Source organism: Fusarium subglutinans (assembly GCF_013396075.1).
Source record: "Fusarium subglutinans strain NRRL 66333 chromosome Unknown NRRL66333_c0000244, whole genome shotgun sequence".
Taxonomy (NCBI): Eukaryota; Fungi; Ascomycota; class Sordariomycetes; order Hypocreales; family Nectriaceae; genus Fusarium; species Fusarium subglutinans.
In genome coordinates, this window is record NW_023502307.1 from 1 (window position 1) to 18,198 (window position 18,198).

General features: G+C 50.6%; 8 protein-coding genes across 8 annotated transcripts; 5 read left to right on the plus strand and 3 right to left on the minus strand.

Moving 5' to 3' along the window:
• Positions 1-328: 328 nt before the first annotated feature.
• Positions 329-1,174, minus strand: FSUBG_11998 (enoyl hydratase; the record flags this gene model as incomplete). Its single annotated transcript, XM_036676740.1, has 1 exon — positions 329-1,174. One exon carries the CDS (start codon positions 1,172-1,174, stop codon positions 329-331), a length of 846 nt encoding a protein of 281 aa, XP_036532504.1.
• A 543-nt stretch (positions 1,175-1,717) lies between these two features.
• FSUBG_11999 (kinase-like domain protein) lies at positions 1,718-2,542 on the plus strand (the record flags this gene model as incomplete). Its single annotated transcript, XM_036676741.1, has 1 exon — positions 1,718-2,542. The coding sequence occupies one exon, from the start codon at positions 1,718-1,720 to the stop codon at positions 2,540-2,542; it is 825 nt and encodes a 274-aa protein (XP_036532505.1).
• A 1,766-nt stretch (positions 2,543-4,308) lies between these two features.
• FSUBG_12000 (major facilitator superfamily transporter) lies at positions 4,309-5,994 on the plus strand (the record flags this gene model as incomplete). Its single annotated transcript, XM_036676745.1, has 1 exon — positions 4,309-5,994. The coding sequence occupies one exon, from the start codon at positions 4,309-4,311 to the stop codon at positions 5,992-5,994; it is 1,686 nt and encodes a 561-aa protein (XP_036532506.1).
• A 2,125-nt stretch (positions 5,995-8,119) lies between these two features.
• FSUBG_12001 (K(+) H(+) antiporter 1) lies at positions 8,120-10,879 on the plus strand (the record flags this gene model as incomplete). The annotated part of the gene is made up of 4 exons (XM_036676746.1): positions 8,120-8,987; positions 9,033-9,370; positions 9,417-9,482; positions 9,530-10,879. 4 exons carry the CDS (start codon positions 8,120-8,122, stop codon positions 10,877-10,879), a joined length of 2,622 nt encoding a protein of 873 aa, XP_036532507.1.
• A 353-nt stretch (positions 10,880-11,232) lies between these two features.
• Positions 11,233-12,273, minus strand: FSUBG_12002 (uncharacterized protein; the record flags this gene model as incomplete). Its single annotated transcript, XM_036676747.1, has 1 exon — positions 11,233-12,273. The coding sequence occupies one exon, from the start codon at positions 12,271-12,273 to the stop codon at positions 11,233-11,235; it is 1,041 nt and encodes a 346-aa protein (XP_036532508.1).
• A 446-nt stretch (positions 12,274-12,719) lies between these two features.
• On the plus strand, positions 12,720-13,280 carry FSUBG_12003 (uncharacterized protein; the record flags this gene model as incomplete). The annotated part of the gene is made up of 2 exons (XM_036676748.1): positions 12,720-13,008; positions 13,060-13,280. The coding sequence occupies 2 exons, from the start codon at positions 12,720-12,722 to the stop codon at positions 13,278-13,280; spliced, it is 510 nt and encodes a 169-aa protein (XP_036532509.1).
• A 763-nt stretch (positions 13,281-14,043) lies between these two features.
• On the plus strand, positions 14,044-14,638 carry FSUBG_12004 (uncharacterized protein; the record flags this gene model as incomplete). Its single annotated transcript, XM_036676749.1, has 2 exons — positions 14,044-14,271; positions 14,321-14,638. 2 exons carry the CDS (start codon positions 14,044-14,046, stop codon positions 14,636-14,638), a joined length of 546 nt encoding a protein of 181 aa, XP_036532510.1.
• A 1,084-nt stretch (positions 14,639-15,722) lies between these two features.
• FSUBG_12005 (oligopeptide transporter) lies at positions 15,723-17,614 on the minus strand (the record flags this gene model as incomplete). Its single annotated transcript, XM_036676750.1, has 2 exons — positions 15,723-17,124; positions 17,181-17,614. 2 exons carry the CDS (start codon positions 17,612-17,614, stop codon positions 15,723-15,725), a joined length of 1,836 nt encoding a protein of 611 aa, XP_036532511.1.
• Between the last annotated feature and the right edge of the window lie 584 nt (positions 17,615-18,198).

Sequence of the window (18,198 nt, forward strand, 5' to 3'; positions counted from 1 at the left end):
TAATATAAAAAAAGTATAATATTACCTATAAGTACCTATAGGTACTTTTTAATACCTATATATTTTTTAGGTAGTATAAAGAGTTTTTAAAATACCTATGGGTACCTATATATACTATTATTTACCTAACTATATGCCTGGGTAACTAGGCATTAAGCTATTATTAGGTACCTATGGGAATTTTAAACCCTGATCTTAACGACGCATGAGGTGGACATGAAGGCCAAGGACGACAAAAGCACGGTTTACTTATCAGCATAAGCATGGGCAGTCGAAATCAGAGCCCTGTAGATGAAATAAATCCATGGCTGCCTTATAACAACTGATGCTAAAACTTGGCTGTCTCAAAAACACCATGCCGTCCCGCTCCACTACTGAAATTCGCTGCGCCCTTCACGCTCTCCGTATTGATAACCTTGACACCATTCTCAAACTCATTCCTCAACGCATCCTGAAACGATGATGCGTTATAAACAGAGTAATAGCAATTAGCCCTGTCTACATTCATACACTCCTGCGGAAACGTAAGAAGCTGCTTCGCAATCTTGGTCGCCTCCACCAACGCCTGTCCCTTGGGCACAACACGGTTCGCGAGTCCAAACTGCAAGGCCTCTTGCGCCGAGACAGGCCTTCCAGTGAGGATCATATCCATCGCTCGGCCGAGGCCGATGATGGCCTGTAGCCGAACTGTACCGCCGTCGATGAGGGGGACGCCAAATCTCCGGCAAAATACACCGAAGACGGCGTCTTCCTCGGCAACGCGCATGTCGCCTATCAGCGAAAGTTCAAGGCCTCCAGCGACAGCATAACCAGCGACGGCGCTGATGACGGGCTTCTTGACTTGCATTCTCGAAGGCCCGATTGGGTCGATGTTGCGGTCTTCAACCTTGTGATTCGGGTCGATTATTGGACCGAGGTAGTTGTCTGTTCCCTGCGCGGGAGTCCATTTGGCGACCTCATGGAGATCGAAGCCTGCGCAGAAAGTACCATGTGCACCGTAGATGATGCAGACCTTTTGCGAGGCGTCGTTCTCAAATCCTAGGACGGCGTCGGTCAGCTTTTTGGCTGTAACTCCGTCTATGGCATTTTTGCGGTGAGGGCGGGAAAGAGTTATCGTTGTGATTCCATCGGAGGTCTGGGAGACCTGAACTGCTTGAGGCTCTGTATCGGACATGATCGTTGAGGTGAAAGAGTTTTACAAGTGCTGAAGCAATCAGGAGGAATAGTCCGCCCAAACTCGCTTTATATCATGGATCGGCTGGATCGGATCACCAACCCGTTATAACCGATACAAAAGTTTACGTTCTCCTTGTTATTAATTGTGAGGAGCATGTATACGAAGGGCGTGGCTCATAAAGTGATTGGAGGTCTCTCCAGCTTTGACCTCTGCAATGGATATTTCGAGTTTAGCGCAATCTGACATCCTCGGCAATGACGTTGTCTTCACGTTCATGAGATATTCCTGAGCAACAGAAATAAACACGAAACTAATGCTTAACCTTTATTATGATGCAATTCCCAATCAAAACTAGTGAACTTCATGTCAAATGAACATCGTTCAACAGAAACTCGTAGGTCGCTTGTCAGGCTTGTGAGTGATACCAGTGTCGGTTACACTTTGATCCGGTTTCGCCGAACTGGCCTACCCGGAACCAATTGTCTTTGAACTCGCAAAGCGATAAACATCAATACGTTCAGAGATGAGGTTCTTGCAACCATGCAGTCAAGAGAAATTAATTCTGGCCTTCTCATGCGATTCTTGACTCTATTTCTATACAATAGCAACAAGATATCATGGGTCCGCCGTCTGCGAAAACATCCAGGGCGTATCATCCTAGTCTCACCCAAGCTCTGCATCGAAGCAACTGCCTTCACAACACTGACTGAAGCAAATACCATGCAATTTATTGCGAATAACACGTCAATACCAGTACCAAAAGTATACTGCAGCTTCAATCACAAATGTCGTGTCTATATACTTATGGAAAGGATCAAAGGTCGGGATCTATCTCAAAATTGGATGCAACGGTCGGAAGACTCTCAAGCGCGGATTCTCGCGCAATTGAAGACTTTAATCACAGAGCTACGCGACATTCCCCCACCGGATGGCGCTGGTATCGCCAATGTCGATGGCGGCCCCATCTTTGATCCGCGTCTTCCTGATAAATCCTTCTGGGGCCCTTTTGCAACGATCCAGGAATTCCATCGAGAGTTGCGTCATGGTCTTAAGCTTCGCGATGGGGAAGAGGCATTCCCGGGTCTGAGGGAACTCATAGAGTTTCACAAAGGCCCGTTGGAAGGTCCAGTCTTCACCCACGGTGACCTAAGCAGTCTCAATATCATGGCTGATGGGGATACGGTGACAGGCATTGTGGACTGGGAGATGGCTGGATGGATGCCGCCATACTGGGAGTATACGTCAGCGTGGCATGTCAATCCACGAAATACATTCTGGCGGGATGCGGTCGACAGGTTCCTCACGCCATTGCCGCATGAACTGGAAATGGAAAGAATACGTCGGGAATACTTTGGCGAATTCTAACTGGGTCTCGACATCCAAGTCTTCTGCGATTGAACTCCTTCCATACGAAGAGCCCTCATGGTGCCAGCTCCTTTCCTTCAAGCAGACTATACGTCGACACTCTGCTAGTATCAAAGTCTCCTGGGGCAGCCTGGCCATCAAACCGACGCTCCAAGGCTTTCTGCCCAACAACATCCACATAACCGCATCCCGGACGGGAATCCGATCTAGTACTGAAGTTCTCAGCGTCGTATTGCCGATCTGCAAGGCTGCGAGTGCCTCATGAACCTATTGACCACAATTCCGGGGCGGCTGTTTCCCCCTCATAAGTATGCTACTCAGAGTAGCTTAGAGCTTAGATCGTGATCGTTACCAGTAACATAAGCATCAAAACATCAACAAATTTATTAGGTTTATGGTTTGAGCTTCTATTTATACTACAAAGTATAAGCTCACTTTCTCAGCTACGCTTTATATCATGAGCCTTTTGATCGATAAGCTCGTCATTGTATCTTGAGTATATCTCCACCTTTTATTTATTTTACATTAAACGTACATCATTACAACGCTGCAATGCATATTTCTGTAGATCCTCTTCTGTCATCCCCCGTCTCCAAGCATTTTTCCTCCCCAGAAGCCAGCTAGCCTCTCTCATCAGACCAGCACACCACCGCTGCGAACCCGGCCCGACGGTACACCACTCAGCATCGCTGCTCGTTCCCCCGCAAACTCCAACCTGAGTTCAACAACGTGATCGAACGTGGCGTTTATTATCTGTCGGTTATGATTCACACTATTGGCTGCCTTATTTCGTCGGTCCGAGTAAAATCATCATGTGCATTGACGATGTTTCCTGTTTCGTGAAAGACTTGCCGTGTTATCCGGGACGGGATGTCGGCACTAGTCGAGAACGAACGAAGTCTGGAACTAGCTGGTATGAGAGCCTCAAAAGGGTAGAGCGCCGAATGGAGAAAGGGATTTCCCCGCGTTTACGTGTTGGGATCTGCGGAGGCATTCCGGCTTTAGATACGTCGTAGCTTCGTCTCTTTGTTGATTGTTTTACATGGTTAGAGTAGTCGCAGTTGGAAGACTGAGCTTGGCAAGAGTGTATAAGTCTGCCCCGTGCGGAGACATCACAGTCATAATGACTTGTCCTGGTCCATTTAATTTTCGGCAATCGTTAACAGAATATGGAAGAAAGTTTAACACTTTCAAGATACTCGGATCAGACCATGAGGTCGGATGTTCAATCGCCTGCTCTTGGCCACCACGATAGCGCCACCCGCAGCAAAGAGAATGCATTTTGACGAATAACCTCCTTTAGCTATTACCTTACATAGCTACGCGACTGTCTACTAGGCTAGATCTGGACTGTGCAAGAGGCGCCTTCGATGCGGAGGTAAACAGAATTAATTAAACCGTCAGCCGATATGTCGGACCGACGACTTCACCCTCACCTTTAGAGTTTGCAACTGCGTGGCCAAGAAATTTGACATTTGGGGTCCCCGCGACTCCACACGCAGAACTTGGGGTAGTCTAGACACTCCAGACTGTCAACCGATTGGTCAATGCTACTAGTCCGCTTGCTCGTATCGAGTTAATCCTCTCCCTGAACTTCTCAACTTGGCTTGAGCTGGAATCTCGTGTGCGCACTGGATCTGCATCTATAAAGCGTAGGCCCCCTCGCCTCTCCGAAATCATGACCAGCTCAACAACAACTCCAATTGTCTCTCATCCCATCTTCCTCTTACCATTTTGATCATTTCGGCTCTCTCACAATCATCAACATGGCATACAACGGGCCTGATGAGAAGGGCGCCGCCCACACGGAGGATCGCCGTGAGAGCATCGCCGCTCAACACATTCACGAGGTCAACGACAGCGCAGAGCTCCGTGGCATCCTCACCGCCGCCGAAAATGCCGCCGCCGCAGAACATAACATGACTTTCATGGAGGGTCTCCGGGCCTATCCCAAAGCCATGGGATGGTCAATCGCCCTCTCCACCTGCATCATCATGGAGGGCTACGATACGATCCTCATTGGCAACCTCTACGCCATGAAGCCCTTCAACGAATACTACGGACACCCGGACGGGAAGGGAGGATACTCTATCACCGCCGCTTGGCAGTCTGGCCTCACCAACGGTGCCAGTGTCGGCGAGATCATAGGCTTGTACGCTAGCGGCTGGCTCGCCGACCGCTATGGTTACAAGAAGGTTCTCGCGGCCGCGCTCGTCATGATGACTGCTTTCATCTTCATCCAGTTCTTCTCTGTCAGCCTGTCGATGCTGCTCGCCGGCGAGATCCTCTGCGGTCTTCCATGGGGCGTCTTTCAGACACTCACTACAACCTACGCCGCTGAAGTTTGCCCCATTCACCTTCGTTGCTACCTCACAACCTACGTCAACCTCTGCTGGGTCATCGGTCAACTCATCGCTTCAGGTGTGCTGCGCGGATGCATCAGTCTGGAGAGCAAGTGGTCATACAAGATCCCCTTCGCTGTCCAATGGGTATGGCCCATCCCTATCCTCATCGCTGTGTTGCTCGCACCTGAGTCTCCTTGGTGGTACATCCGCAAGGGCCGTGTTGAGGAAGCTAAGCGATCCTTGGAGCGTCTGCAGAGCAAGGGCACATCTGTCAATGCTGACGACACCGTTGCCATGATGGTCCACACTGACAAGGTTGAGAGGAAGATCAGCGAGGGAACCGGATACCTGGACTGCTTCCGAGGAAAGGTCAACCTCCGCCGAACTGAGATTGCGTGCCTGACCTGGATCTGCCAGACCATCTGCGGCTCTTCCTTCATGGGCAACTCGACATACTTCTACGAACAAGCCGGTCTTGCCGAATCTTCCGCCTTCACCATGACAATCGGCCAATTCGCCCTCGGTTTCATCGGTACCGTCCTCTCTTGGCCGTTGATGTCCCGCGTAGGCCGTCGCACGATCTACGTCTGGGGTCTCTTCTCTCTTACCGTGATCCTCTTGGTCGTCGGCTGCCTGGGCATTCCTGCCAAAGCAGCTGGTTACTCCTGGGCTATCGGATCGCTGCTCCTCATCTACACCTTCACCTACGACATCACCGTCGGCCCTGTCTGCTACTCCCTCGTCGCCGAGCTTCCATCATCGAGACTTCGCCAGAGGACGATCGTGTTGGCCCGAAACGCTTACAACATCGTTGGTGTTGCATACACCAACATCATCGGTCTGTATTCGCTGAACCCTACGGCTTGGAACTGGGGAGCTAAGTCGGCGTTCTTCTGGGCCGGTAACTGCGCTTTGTGCTTTCTGTGGGCTTACTTCCGACTTCCTGAGCCCAAGGACCGCTCTTATGCCGAGCTGGACATGCTCTTCGACCAGGGAGTCTCCGCCAGGAAGTTTGCCTCGACCTATGTCAACCCTTACGAGGTGACCGAGCGACGATTCGACCAGGACGCCGACATCAAGGAGAAGAGCATGACTCATGTGGAGTGATCGGTTGCTGTTTATACATGGACGGTCGCGGTTTCAAGTATTTGTACGAAGATTCGGGCTGGATGGTGCAGATTGCTCAGAGGGTTTGGACAGATTGGGGTTTGAAGTATACGAATAGGTACCATAGTTTCATTTGTGTGTTTCAATCAAGTTATTAAAACTACAATGCTCGCTTGTGTCGTCCATATAGTGCCTACAATTGCCGCCCTCTCCGAGAGACACTTGCTTCTCTCAGCTTTCACTCGTGCGTCGTTTGCTCCCTACAACGTCCGCTCTGGTATACAGAGTTCTGTTACAATCTGTACCATTTCGGCAAGTTACCAGTCGAAGACAACTCGTTGCGTCACCTACGATAACAGTAGCGAAGTCATCATGAAGCTGCTGCATATCTTACGCCTTACGTCGTCAATGAGTCAAGGGCACCGGTCAGGGTGAACCTTGGGCTCCCATGAGTATGTCGTAGTGTCGCAGACTTGAGCGAGATGCTAGTGATCATGTCGGTAATTGAGAAGATGGCTGCGCTGCTCAAAGTAGCCTCGTTGCACATTCTCGTGGATGAGCATTGCCGTGTAAATGTATGATGTAATTCGCAGCGCGATACGCCGTCTTTTTATGTCGATTTGCTAGATTTTTTATGTCTCCAATTTCTCTTATGCTTCTTAGCTTGCGCTGCTTTCCTCGGCTTTCGCTTCACAACCTGCACTCCACACGCATTCATCCCCATCCAATTGTATCGCGAGCCCAGTAGAGTATCGTGCATTCGCGTCATTGTCAGCACATGTTTGTAAAGGGAGTAAATACAAAGATAGATAGAATCCGCGATGCTAAACTGCACTTGTTGATCAATGAAAAATGTAGGGAGGGTCGGGGGAAATGAGAATGTCGCGCGATGGCTCGGAATGACGAATCTGGGAATAGCTTCAATTTGTCGCAACTGGAATGAGTTCTCGGATAATTTACGGAGGTTAAGGTCGGATTGGTCATTCGCTGAGATCCCGCTTAGCTCATATTTTTATCTTGGCTCTGACCCAGTTGACAACCCCTGCTGATGAATTCCCGCAATGCCCAGAAATAAAAGACGAGCCACTAACAATTACAGCGCGCGCATCGTGGGGATCCAGCGGGGACAATGAGCCAAGCTCAACATGGTGCGACAGCGAACTCCCCGCATCTGCTTGTGACACTTGCATCACGAGTTGACCCAGCCTCAATCATATCATATCCCCCACCAACAAGGTCGGAGGGGTCTAGATCGTGAAGCGGTGAGACACCAAAAAAGGCGCGTGAGCAACAGGGGGCCCAATTGCGATGAAAGGGCAGGGCATCACATGCGAAGCAGGCTGCGACAAAGAAATGGAATGGACTAAACATTTGAGATGAGACATTTCGCGAGATCTACAGTGTCAATTCGACAAGCTTATTCTCCACTGTCGCATCACATTGACCACCATCTTTGATCTCGTGCACCAAGTCCAAGACGCATCCAAAGTCTCAAATGCAACGCCCGTATCAATTGAGAGAGTGTTTGTGCGCCCGCAATTGACTTGATTACGGTGACACAGACGCAACTCAGTCACATCCACAGACACAGTCACAATCACAAGCCTTGTTGTTGTTGCTGTTGCATCCGCCAAGACCATTCTGGAGGGTTCCCCAACTTCTCCACCGAATAACCTCTAGCTAAGCGCTGTACCTTATCGGCCACGACACGAAAGAATAGAACAGAATAGAACGCTTGACGCAATAGATCAGTTCTAATCCACCAAAATACGACGGAATAGTAGGGAATTACCCTTGTATGAAGTTCAAATACCCACCGCGAAGGTTAAGGCGGTAACGCGATAAAAACGGCCATTGAAAAAGGGCGATCCAGGTTTAGCGTCGGCACCCTCCATTACGACAGCCTAGACCCTTGGCTTTGGCTTTGCCCCGCCTAGACCGCCTGCCCTTTGGGAACAGTCACCAACCTGCAGCTCCGCCTCCATTTCATTTCATTTCATTTCATCCTCGTCGTCTCCCCAGACACAACAAAAGGGTTGACGGTCCCCGCTCTCCTCCCCTCCTCTGTTCAATCCTTCCACCGCCTACGCCTCGACCCATCACCGAAAGCGACACGCGAGTCGCCATGTCCTCCACTGCGACAGCCGCAGCGGCTGCTGCCACGGGCGCAAAGCCCCAGGGCGGCATCATCGAAGGCCTCAATCCGATCCACTACAACCCCAAGGACCCCATCTCGCTCTTCATCGTGCAGGCCTTCATCATCATAATCTTCTGCCGCCTTCTGCAATGGCCGCTCTCCAAGTTCGGTCAGCCGCGTGTCATCGCAGAGGTCATCGGCGGTATCGTCCTCGGCCCCTCCGTGATGATGCGCATCCCCGGCTTCAAGGAGAACATCTTCCCCACCGAGTCCATGCCCGTCCTCACCAACGTCGCTACTATCGGTCTCTTACTCTTCCTCTTCCTCGTCGGTCTCGAAGTCGATACGCGCATGTTCAAGTCCAATTGGCGCGTCGCTGTCAGCGTCGGTCTGGCCAGTATGATGCTGCCCTTTGGTCTTGGTGTTGCTGTTGCTTGGGGCTTGTATGAGGAATACGGCGATGAGGGCACCATGAAGGACATGGAATTTGGCACTTTTGCTCTCTTCATCGGAACTGCGCTTGCCATCACCGCTTTCCCGGTTCTTTGCCGTATTCTGTCTGAGCTTCAGCTTCTCTCAACTTCGGTCGGTGTCACTGTGCTTGCGGCGGGCATTGGAAACGATGTTGTTGGCTGGGTTCTTCTAGCTCTGAGCGTCGCCCTCGTGAACAACGCCAATGGCCTCACAGCGCTCTATGTCTTCTTGACTGCAGCGGCTTGGGTACTCTTCCTGGTTTATGCTGTTCGACCAGTCTTTCTTTGGGTTTTGCGCCGCACCGACAGCATCCAGAATGGCCCATCCCAGGGCATCACTACCTTGACTCTTCTTCTCGTCTTGGCCTCGTCCTGGTTCACTGGTAAGACCGCTGTTCACATTCACTGTCATGTCTAACGCGATATAGCCGCGATTGGTGTTCACGCCATTTTCGGTGCTTTCCTCATAGGACTCATTTGTCCGCACGACGGTGGTTTTGCCATCAAGTTGACCGAGAAAATTGAAGATCTCGTCGGATCTATCCTTCTGCCACTTTATTTTGCCCTCTCTGGTCTCAATACCAATCTCGGTCTGCTTAACGATGGCACTACCTGGGGCTATGTCATTGCCGTCATTGCATGCGCCTTCTTCGGCAAGATCATCGCCGGTACCCTGGCTGCGCGTCTCACCAAATGTCTCTGGCGGGAAAGCCTGACTATCGGTGCCTTGATGAGTTGCAAAGGTCTTGTAGAGCTCATTGTGCTGGTAAGTTACTCGTCGCTGTCGCAGTGCGCGGCGCTAACAATTCCAGAACATTGGTCTTCAAGCCGGCATTCTCTCCAGTCGAACCTTTACCATATTTGTTGTCATGGCAGTGGTAAGTATTATCTTGTTTACTCATCAACTCACCGCTGAATAAGTTAGGTTACCACCGTGACAACCACTCCGCTCACTAGATGGCTCTACCCTGTCTGGTATCGCCAGAAGGTCGAGAAGTGGCGCCGAGGAGAGATTGACTGGGATGGAAACCCTCTCCAGACTGAAGCTCAAACTTCTGAGCATAAGATGGAAGAGGCTCTCGACAAGTCGCAAACTCATCGTCTCATTCTTCATCTTCGCCTTGACGCCCTTCCCGGACTTTTCAACCTCGTGTCGCTTCTCGGAGGATCTCGAAAGACTCCCCATGCTCTTGCAGACTCAAGCATCGAGGCCGTCGACTCCACTTCTGAGGAGAAGACTCAGCCAATTCCCAATCGCCCTCTTGAAGTTCGTGGCGTACGTCTCATGGAGCTGACAGATCGTACATCCTCAGTCATGCAGTCTGCCGAGCTTGATGAATTTGCTTCCCGCGATGCTGTCTTCTCCGCGTTCCAGACTTTCTCCCGCCTCAATGGTGTAGCTGTTGCTGGTCAAGTCTCCATCATTCCTACCAACGCTTACGCAGAGACCATTGTCAAGTATGCCGAGGAAGCCAGATCCGACTTCATGCTCATTCCCTGGAGTACCTATGGAGGTCTGGCCGAGGAGAGCTCTGGTGCCGCTGCTTTGACCGAGACCGGTAATCCCAACGACCGCTTCTTCAGCAGAACATACATCGACTACGTCGCCGCCGCTGTTGAGCGCTCAACTTGCACGACTGGTATCTTCATCAATCGTACTCCTCACAGTGATTCTTTGTCCAAGAAGCCAACGCTTACCCGAACCCGCACCGGTCTGTCAGTCCACAGCGCCCACGATGGCGCCATCATCCACAGGCCTGTCGACCAGCGCCAGAGTATTTTCGTGCCCTTCATCGGCGGCAAAGACGACCGCGCCGCTCTCCTCTTCGCCCTTCAGCTTGCTCACAATCCTCATGTCTCAATCCACGTCATCCATCTTCACTTCAACGAAGACGATCACATTACCCCCGAAGGCAAGAACATCGATAGTGTCCCCTCAGCTAGTGACTTGGATCTCCTCAACACCGCCAAGAGCAACGCCTCCGGCAAGCTCGAGGGTCGTGTCAACTTTGTCGAGATCTCTGTTGACTCAATCCGCAATCTTCCCGACCTCGCTGTCGCTCACGCTCGTGAGACCGTTGGTAAGTCTCGTCTGAGCGTTGGCGATTTGATCGTCGTTGGTCGTGCGCACTCTCTCTTCGACAATATCCTCGCTGAGGACTTTGGTGTTGAGAGGGACTTTCAGCGCACGGTTGGTGTGCTGGGTGACAGGTTTGCTAGAGCTGGAATTGATGCTGGATTGTTGGTCATTGATGACAAGCAGGGCAAGGTCTAGGCTTTGGGAATTTGGGTTGTTTCAATTGGCATTTGAGATTGAATCTTGGATGGATTATGTACGTTGGATTTATTATTGAGATATCCCATATATGACGGTGTTGGATACGATTTACGAATACATATTTTGATCTTGAGTTGCTGTTTGAGTGTATGATGTCGTGACTTTGTATGGTCTATTGATCCTTGGGTAAAGCTTAGGATCATTATCCTGAGGAGCAAGAAGACCTTGGTAACTTTAGTATAACTTAGTATAACTTATTACACAATCTTTTCTAAGCCTAGCTAAATTCTATAAACCCTGGTATACCTTAGTCTAGACTTAGTAGGCTTTAGGTCATGTGTTTTTGGCCTTTAAGAAATCTCATCCATCTTTCGCTTCTGCCCTCCAGGAGTCGACAAGACGCTCAGAACGAGAGCCCCAGTCTCCACCGCCTTTTCTGCCTTCTCAGCTGATTGAGCTACCTCACTGCGCAATGCATTCATCTCTTTTTGGAGGGTTTCCACGTCGCTCTTGGTCTTCTCTTGTTCGGTGCTCGCTCGCGCTTGAGATGCTTTGGACTCGGCGAGTTGTTTCTCGAGATTGCTGACATACTTCTTCGCCTCGTCGAGTTCTCGGTTTGTGGAGGCGAGGCTCTTCTCCAATTCGTGCATTCTAGTGGTGTCTCCTTTCAGATCATGTTGGAGATGGCTTTTGATAGCAGCTGTGAGACCGTTGACAGGTGACTCGTCGATTGTTTTCTTGATAGCCTTTGCTCGCTTCTCGATGGAATCTTCGTTGGGTGTAGTGACAGGCTTTCCGTAGAATAACTGCATCTGGGTTTCGACGGGGATGGATTTGGGATAAATGATGGCGTCGGTTGGAAACTGCACGCCCCAGAGATCTGACATGTCTTTACGGATAGATTCGAGAAACGGATGGCCGGGACCGAGCCAGACAGCCACGAAGAACCAGTCCGGGTAGTAAAGCTCCTTGTTGAAATACCCGGTCCCAATAAGTCTCAGGTATGGCGGCTGGCTGCTGACTTTGGCTCTGTCAAGAGGACCTGCGGTCCTGATAGCTACCCATGTGTCCATGACAGCCTTCTTCAGCTTGACGGCCAGTTCGAGTGGCATTGTCTTCTCAACCTCCGTGAAAGCGGCGACGATATCGTTTTGCAAGTTTCCAGAGTGTTGCATTGCATAGGCGGCTGGAATGTCGCGCTGATGCAAGTGGATGTTCCACCCGGCAACTGAGATTCTCAAGCGGGTTCTTCGCTGGAACATGTTAGAGTCAGGGGCAAAGACGAAGATGGCATGACATACTTGGACTCCATCAGAGCCATCGTGGGGAACGAACCGAATCCCGACTCCAACTGGACGTTTGTCTTGGCTGTTGGCTCGTGTTTCAGGCATCGGTGTATCCTTCTTTTGCGTGGAGGAAGTGATTGTGAAGACGAAGTTTGACCGCCTTGAAGTAATGCGCGAGTGATTGTTGGTTAAAGGATGGTAAAGATATGTTTGATGTTTGTGTTGCTTAAGATACAAGCGCGCTCATCAAAATCGGTTTGTGCAAAGGAGGAGATGGATTGACAGGCAGAAGAGTCTAGACGAAATAGTTGACACGGCATCATCCCCCCTTCAGCGCGCCGAGATCGCTCCCTTCTCTCCCCTTTCTAAAAAGCCATCTGGGCTTCTGATTCAGCAACACCAAGTCCAATCTCAGCACCTTCGAGATCCTCCTATTTATATCACACTTCCTTCTCTGTTCCTCTTTCTTTCACCCTCATCACGTTCAAAACACTTCACTTTCACGACTCTAGTCACTTGACATCACTTCTTCAACAGCTTCACTAAACACAATGTCATCCCAAGGCTCCAGCAGCTCCTCAAAGGACCCTTCCAACAAACGATCTTCCGAATTGATGATGCTCAGCTACGGCGCTTCACTCGAACACCATAAGTTCCTCGAGGACCTCAGCAGCAAGGCGTACGATCTCGGCCTCAAAGCCGGTCAAGGACAAGCCAACCTCAATCCCGACGACGAGACACAAGCCCTCATCCTCAGCCTCACCGACCGCAACGACGAGCTGGAGAAGCAAGTCAAGGACCACGCAACCGATTCGCTGCTCGATCTTGCCAAAGAAGTCCGTAAGTACAATGGCCCTACTATGTAACGCAAGATTCTAATCATAAGCTTAGGCGACGATGTCAGCGCTGCTTACCGCGCCGTGAACCATGCGACTCACGCTGATTGTCTCAAGCCCGACGACTATCGAACTTTGAGAGAGTCATGCAGTAAACTCTTGCAGCTGGAGTACAAGTGCAAGGAGCGCGTTGAGCAGATCTCACGCGGTACGGCGAAGAGACCAGGAGGTGCATTGGAGCGTGAGCGCAGCAACAAGCGCCCGTTTCGGGGTTAGGTATGGGAGGGTCGATGCACTGGGGAACTTGGGGAGTAAGAAAACATCAGACCTTCATACAAGATGTTGAGATCAGCTCAGCAAAAGGGATCCTAAACTTAGGCCGAGTTACCCAAGTCTTTGTGTCATTTAGGGTTGAGATCCTAAGTTTTCTTCCCCTAGAAGGGGGTTAAGCATGGATATGGGCAGGCGAACACTCTTGGGACGGGAACTAGATATTAGCCAAGTCCAAAAGACATTTGCATTCTCTTTGAAGCGCTTCCTTCCTTGCAGCCTCATGATGAAACGGTGTTCCAGTATCCAAAGACTCATGCAGCGCTTGAGCAGGCGAATACTCCTGGGATGGGCATAGGGAACTAGACCACTACGGCAAAAAGACATTGAGCCTAGAAAACATTTGCCTTCTTTTTGAAGTTCTCAGATTCTTGCAGTTTGGTGATGAAGGGCGTTTCGGCGTTCGAAGACTCCTGCGGCACTTGGTGGTTCTCTTCGTCTGATTCTGATGCTACAGCTGAGTCCACAGCGTCTTATTTCCGTACCATTATACCCTTATTCGAGCCATCTTGACCCAGCACCTGTCAACAGTGTCACGGTCACGTCTTCATTTGCATCCACAAATGCACCTGGAGACTAATCCCGTGTCAGCCCTCCTCACTCTTCCTTCTATCTTTTCTTCAAAACTCCTCAAAACTCTTCAAAGATTACCTATATTTCTCCAACTCGCCTAAAATCTTCGTCTTCACCTTCACAAAAGCTCATCACCATGACTCGCAACACCAAACCCAAGCGCAAATCTCTTCCCTCCTCCCCTCCCAAGCCCTCATCTCCAGTCTCGGAGTCCCTCCCCTCTTCTTCTCCTCCCAAAGCCCGATCTGCGAACTCAACCCGCCGCTCCTACAAGAACTGCCCAGTCTGCAAAGCCATGCTCGTCAATCGCAACGGCAGTCTCGCGCGTCACGTTGAACGCCATGCAAAGCTCGCCAAAATCGAGGTCCGGTCCTTTCTCCTCTTCTCTCCTCCCAGCTCTAACGTGGTATCAGGCTATGAACATCGAGATCAATCTTCCCCGAATGGACGTTCCTGACTTTGACGTCGAGCTCGCTCAGAAAATGTGGCAGTCGGTTCCTGCGAGACGTCGCGCAACCGGTGGAGTCTTTCTCGATGGACCTCTTGCTGGACAAGGTTTCTTTGAGGGAATGCCGAGCGCTTTTCTCCCGAATGGACGGGTCAAGCCAAAGTGGGCGTGGATCAAGAAGGATCTTGAAGCGAGGGTTGGACGTGGTCCTTTGAGCGCTCTCAAGAACGCGAATGCCAACGCTGGATCTGTCCTTGATAGTGAGGGTCGCATGGGGATGTAGCGGGACATTCAATTGCCTCTCTTGTATGCACTGGGCAGTGAAGAAAGGCAGAATGATGTTGTCTAAGAGGGCAAACAGGTACAATTTTGTTCCCGCGTTATTCCCGGATTTCAAGCTGTGTTCCATATTCACATCTCAGCTGCCTCTATCTTCAACAAACCTCATATATTGGAAGAATCACTCAACTTACAGTCATTCAACAGCTGAATAAGGTACAGGAACCTAAATTGTCTCATCGACTGCATAACAGCCCTTTCTATAGCAATATAAATCTTGAAACAGGGAAACATGAGAAGCGAGGGGACGAAATAGCTGGTGAGATTTGTACGTATATATTGAATCCTCCTTACAACTCGCGTCAGGCATCATGCTATCAGTATTGCGACAGGTCTGTCATGAAAATTGACGTGCGTTGCGCTTGAGCTCTGTCTCTGCATCCAAGAAGTGAAGATGTCGTTGGTGAACCCCGCTACGTACATATCTGCGCTTATCTGTTATCGCAACCCGCTGACCTTGACGACTCCGTTAAGTAATTGAACTCGGGGAGCAAGACAACATCAGACTTTAATATAATGTATCCTAAACTTATACTGAGTTTGTCTTGAAATTATCCTAAATTACGCAAGTCATCTTATCATCTAGGGTCAAGGCCCTCAGTTTTCTTCCCGCCTCTGGCTATCTATAGCGTATCAAGCACCAACTCTACTCAGAACATAACAACATGAAGGGTTTTCAGCATCTGCATCGGCGCTTGTTGTCCTGAAGACTTTGTCCAGTCGCCGGCCTGGTATCCATGAATTGACTAATTGAGCCAAAGTCAATGAAGCTTTGACAGCGTTTACATGAAATATGTGAAGCGAGAACAAAGGCTCAATTGAATCGTTTGTTGACGGTACAAGTGATCTCAAGTGCAACCATTACGTACAAATACAGCTCAAAGACCAAACAGATTTATTCACGTCAAGACACTCGAATAGTAAAGTCATGGAATATGCATTGACATTGCTCAAACAGGCATCTAATCATAGACTATGGTGGTATCTCAACAACTAAATTTATAGCAACTCTTGCAAGTGGGAGGTAGTCACATCTTCTCAATGTCCCTAGGAGCAGCGGGCTCCTCATGCTCCTCCGAAATCTTGTTCTCCAGAGCGTTAGGCTGGTAAGCGCCCTTGTACTCAGAAGCCTTGAGCATGTTCCACTTGTCCTCCTCAGCATCGAGATGCTTGAAGTTGAACCAGAAGGCAACACCACCGACGAATGCGATGACGGCAACAACGACGTAGTTCCAGACGAGGAGAGGGTCGCCGGAGAGAGGCGTGAAGGCCTGGCCGATGGCGGAGGCGAATGCGGACATGAAGAGGTTGACAGACATGACGAGGGACTTCATATTATCGGGAGCCTTGGAGTAGGCGTACTCGTAGGATGTGACATTGGCGAAGATCTCACCGAGACCGATCAGGATGTAAGGTAGGCACTGAGCCCAAACGTTGATGTCGGCGGGTGCACAATCTGGGGTATTGGCATACTTGCCGCAAGGGCTCTTTTTATAAATGAAATCTTGCATGACAGCCGATGCAACCATGGCGAGGGACGAGATGATGAAACCGGTTGTCATACGCTTGATGGGGGTGAAGGAGATACCCATCTTGCGGAGACCAGGGTAAAGAAGGTGATCAATGAGAGGGACCATGATGACAATAGAAATGGGGTTCAGGTTCTGAATGACATCATTGGGAACACCGTTGAGTTGCATGGTGGAGGCCTGAGTGGTGAGGTTACCAGTCATCTGGTTGTAAGCCAGATGGAAGACGGGCAGGTAAAGGAAGACCTTGCAGGCCATCAGACCACGACGAACCTCGTCGACCCAGGCATCATCGTAAGTCATCCAAGCAGGGCGCTGGTCGACGGGAATCTGAGAGGGCTTGGCGTGCTCCCAGTTGAAGCTGAAGAAGGAGCTGCGCTTGCGGACGTAGAAGAACATGCGCAAGAACTTGGAGAGGACGGAACCAGTAGGAGGCTTGAGCTTGTACTTCTTCTTGTTGAGGGCGAGGACGATGGGGGCGACAAGGAAGAAGATGGTGGGGATGAAGAAGGCGAGCCAGAAAGAGTGATACTTCTCAACGTAGACCATTGCGATCTGACCGCAGACGGAGCCCATGTTGATAGCGAGGTAGAAGTAAAGGAAGACACGGGTGTTGGTCACGGCGGGATCAACAATGACACGCTCGCCATTGCGTACCTCGACGCGCATCCTCGTGTCCTCATTCTGATCAGCGAGGAGAGGAGAGACGTTGGCCTTGAAGAAACCGGTTCCGACACAGAGAACAAGGAGGCCGATGATGAAGGCACCGAAAGCGGGATCCTTGCGGACAATGACACTGGGAGAAGAAGCAGCAACAAGGATGACGTGAGCGCATGTAGAGATGGCGATGGCGATGTGAAGAGTGAGGAAACGGCCGAGCTTGGCATCTGCAATATAGGCACTTTGAGACACGTTAGCAACAGACAGACAATGAACGACGTAAAGAACGAGACTTACCCAACGAGAGGCATGAGATAGGCAAAGAACTGGTTGAACAGAGAAATACCCTGCGCAGCCTTGGGTCCCATACCAAGCGCACCAGCCTGAGCCTGAGGATCGTTGGGGTCAACGGGCGCACCCGTGTTCGAACCATCTGGCAGCGGCTTCGCGACGAAGTTTGTGTACAGGACCGCAGAGCCGTAGTACGAGAAGCGCTCGCAGGCCTCTACGAAGGCGATGGTGTACATAGCCCACTTGATCTTTCCGGAGACGCGGCGCAGCGTGCGCAACTCCTCCTCGGTGGGGAGCTCATCGTCCGAGTCGGAGACGGAGCGCTGGCGCGTCACGTCGATGGAGCCCTTGCCGACGACCTGGGGGATGCCGTGCGTCTCTGGGTAGGCGAGACCCGAGTTGGCAATGGCGTCTGTGTCGAGGTGACCTGCGCTGGTCATTTTGACGATTCTTCTGTCAAAAAGAGAGAGAGAGAAGAGGGTTGAGAGAGGGATGAGAGAAGACCTGGCTCTGAGGCGGGGGGGGATGTGAAGGATAATTATACATGAGACGATTTATCTACGGAAGGACCCAGCAGGCAAGCACTCCATTATGGGTCCCCCTTGATTGCGACCTTCTCAAAAGCGCACAAGTTGACGATCCCAGCTTGATACAGAAAACCCCAGAGTCGCAGGTCAAAGTAACCTTACAGAACAGAGTTGTTTAGTGGAGACCGACCTTATCTGCCCGCGGGACCAATGAGGGCAGGACATTTCCAACGACAAAAGTTCCTCGAGGGGGTTAGGCCACATGCGGGGATTGGCCCGAGCACTGATCGGTCCTTTTGCCATGATACCCAAAGGGGAAGGTCGACATTCTCGTAACGTCGGCCGAAGGAAGTGGATGTTTGCGCTTCTGTCTTTTGTTCTCGAACATTTGAGATTGCAGCTATCGTATCTGTTTGACCCAGAGAAGTGGTTTGCCATCAGGGAAGAACCTGGTCAGAAATGTCTAGAATTGCAACCGTGACATTAAACAATGCTTT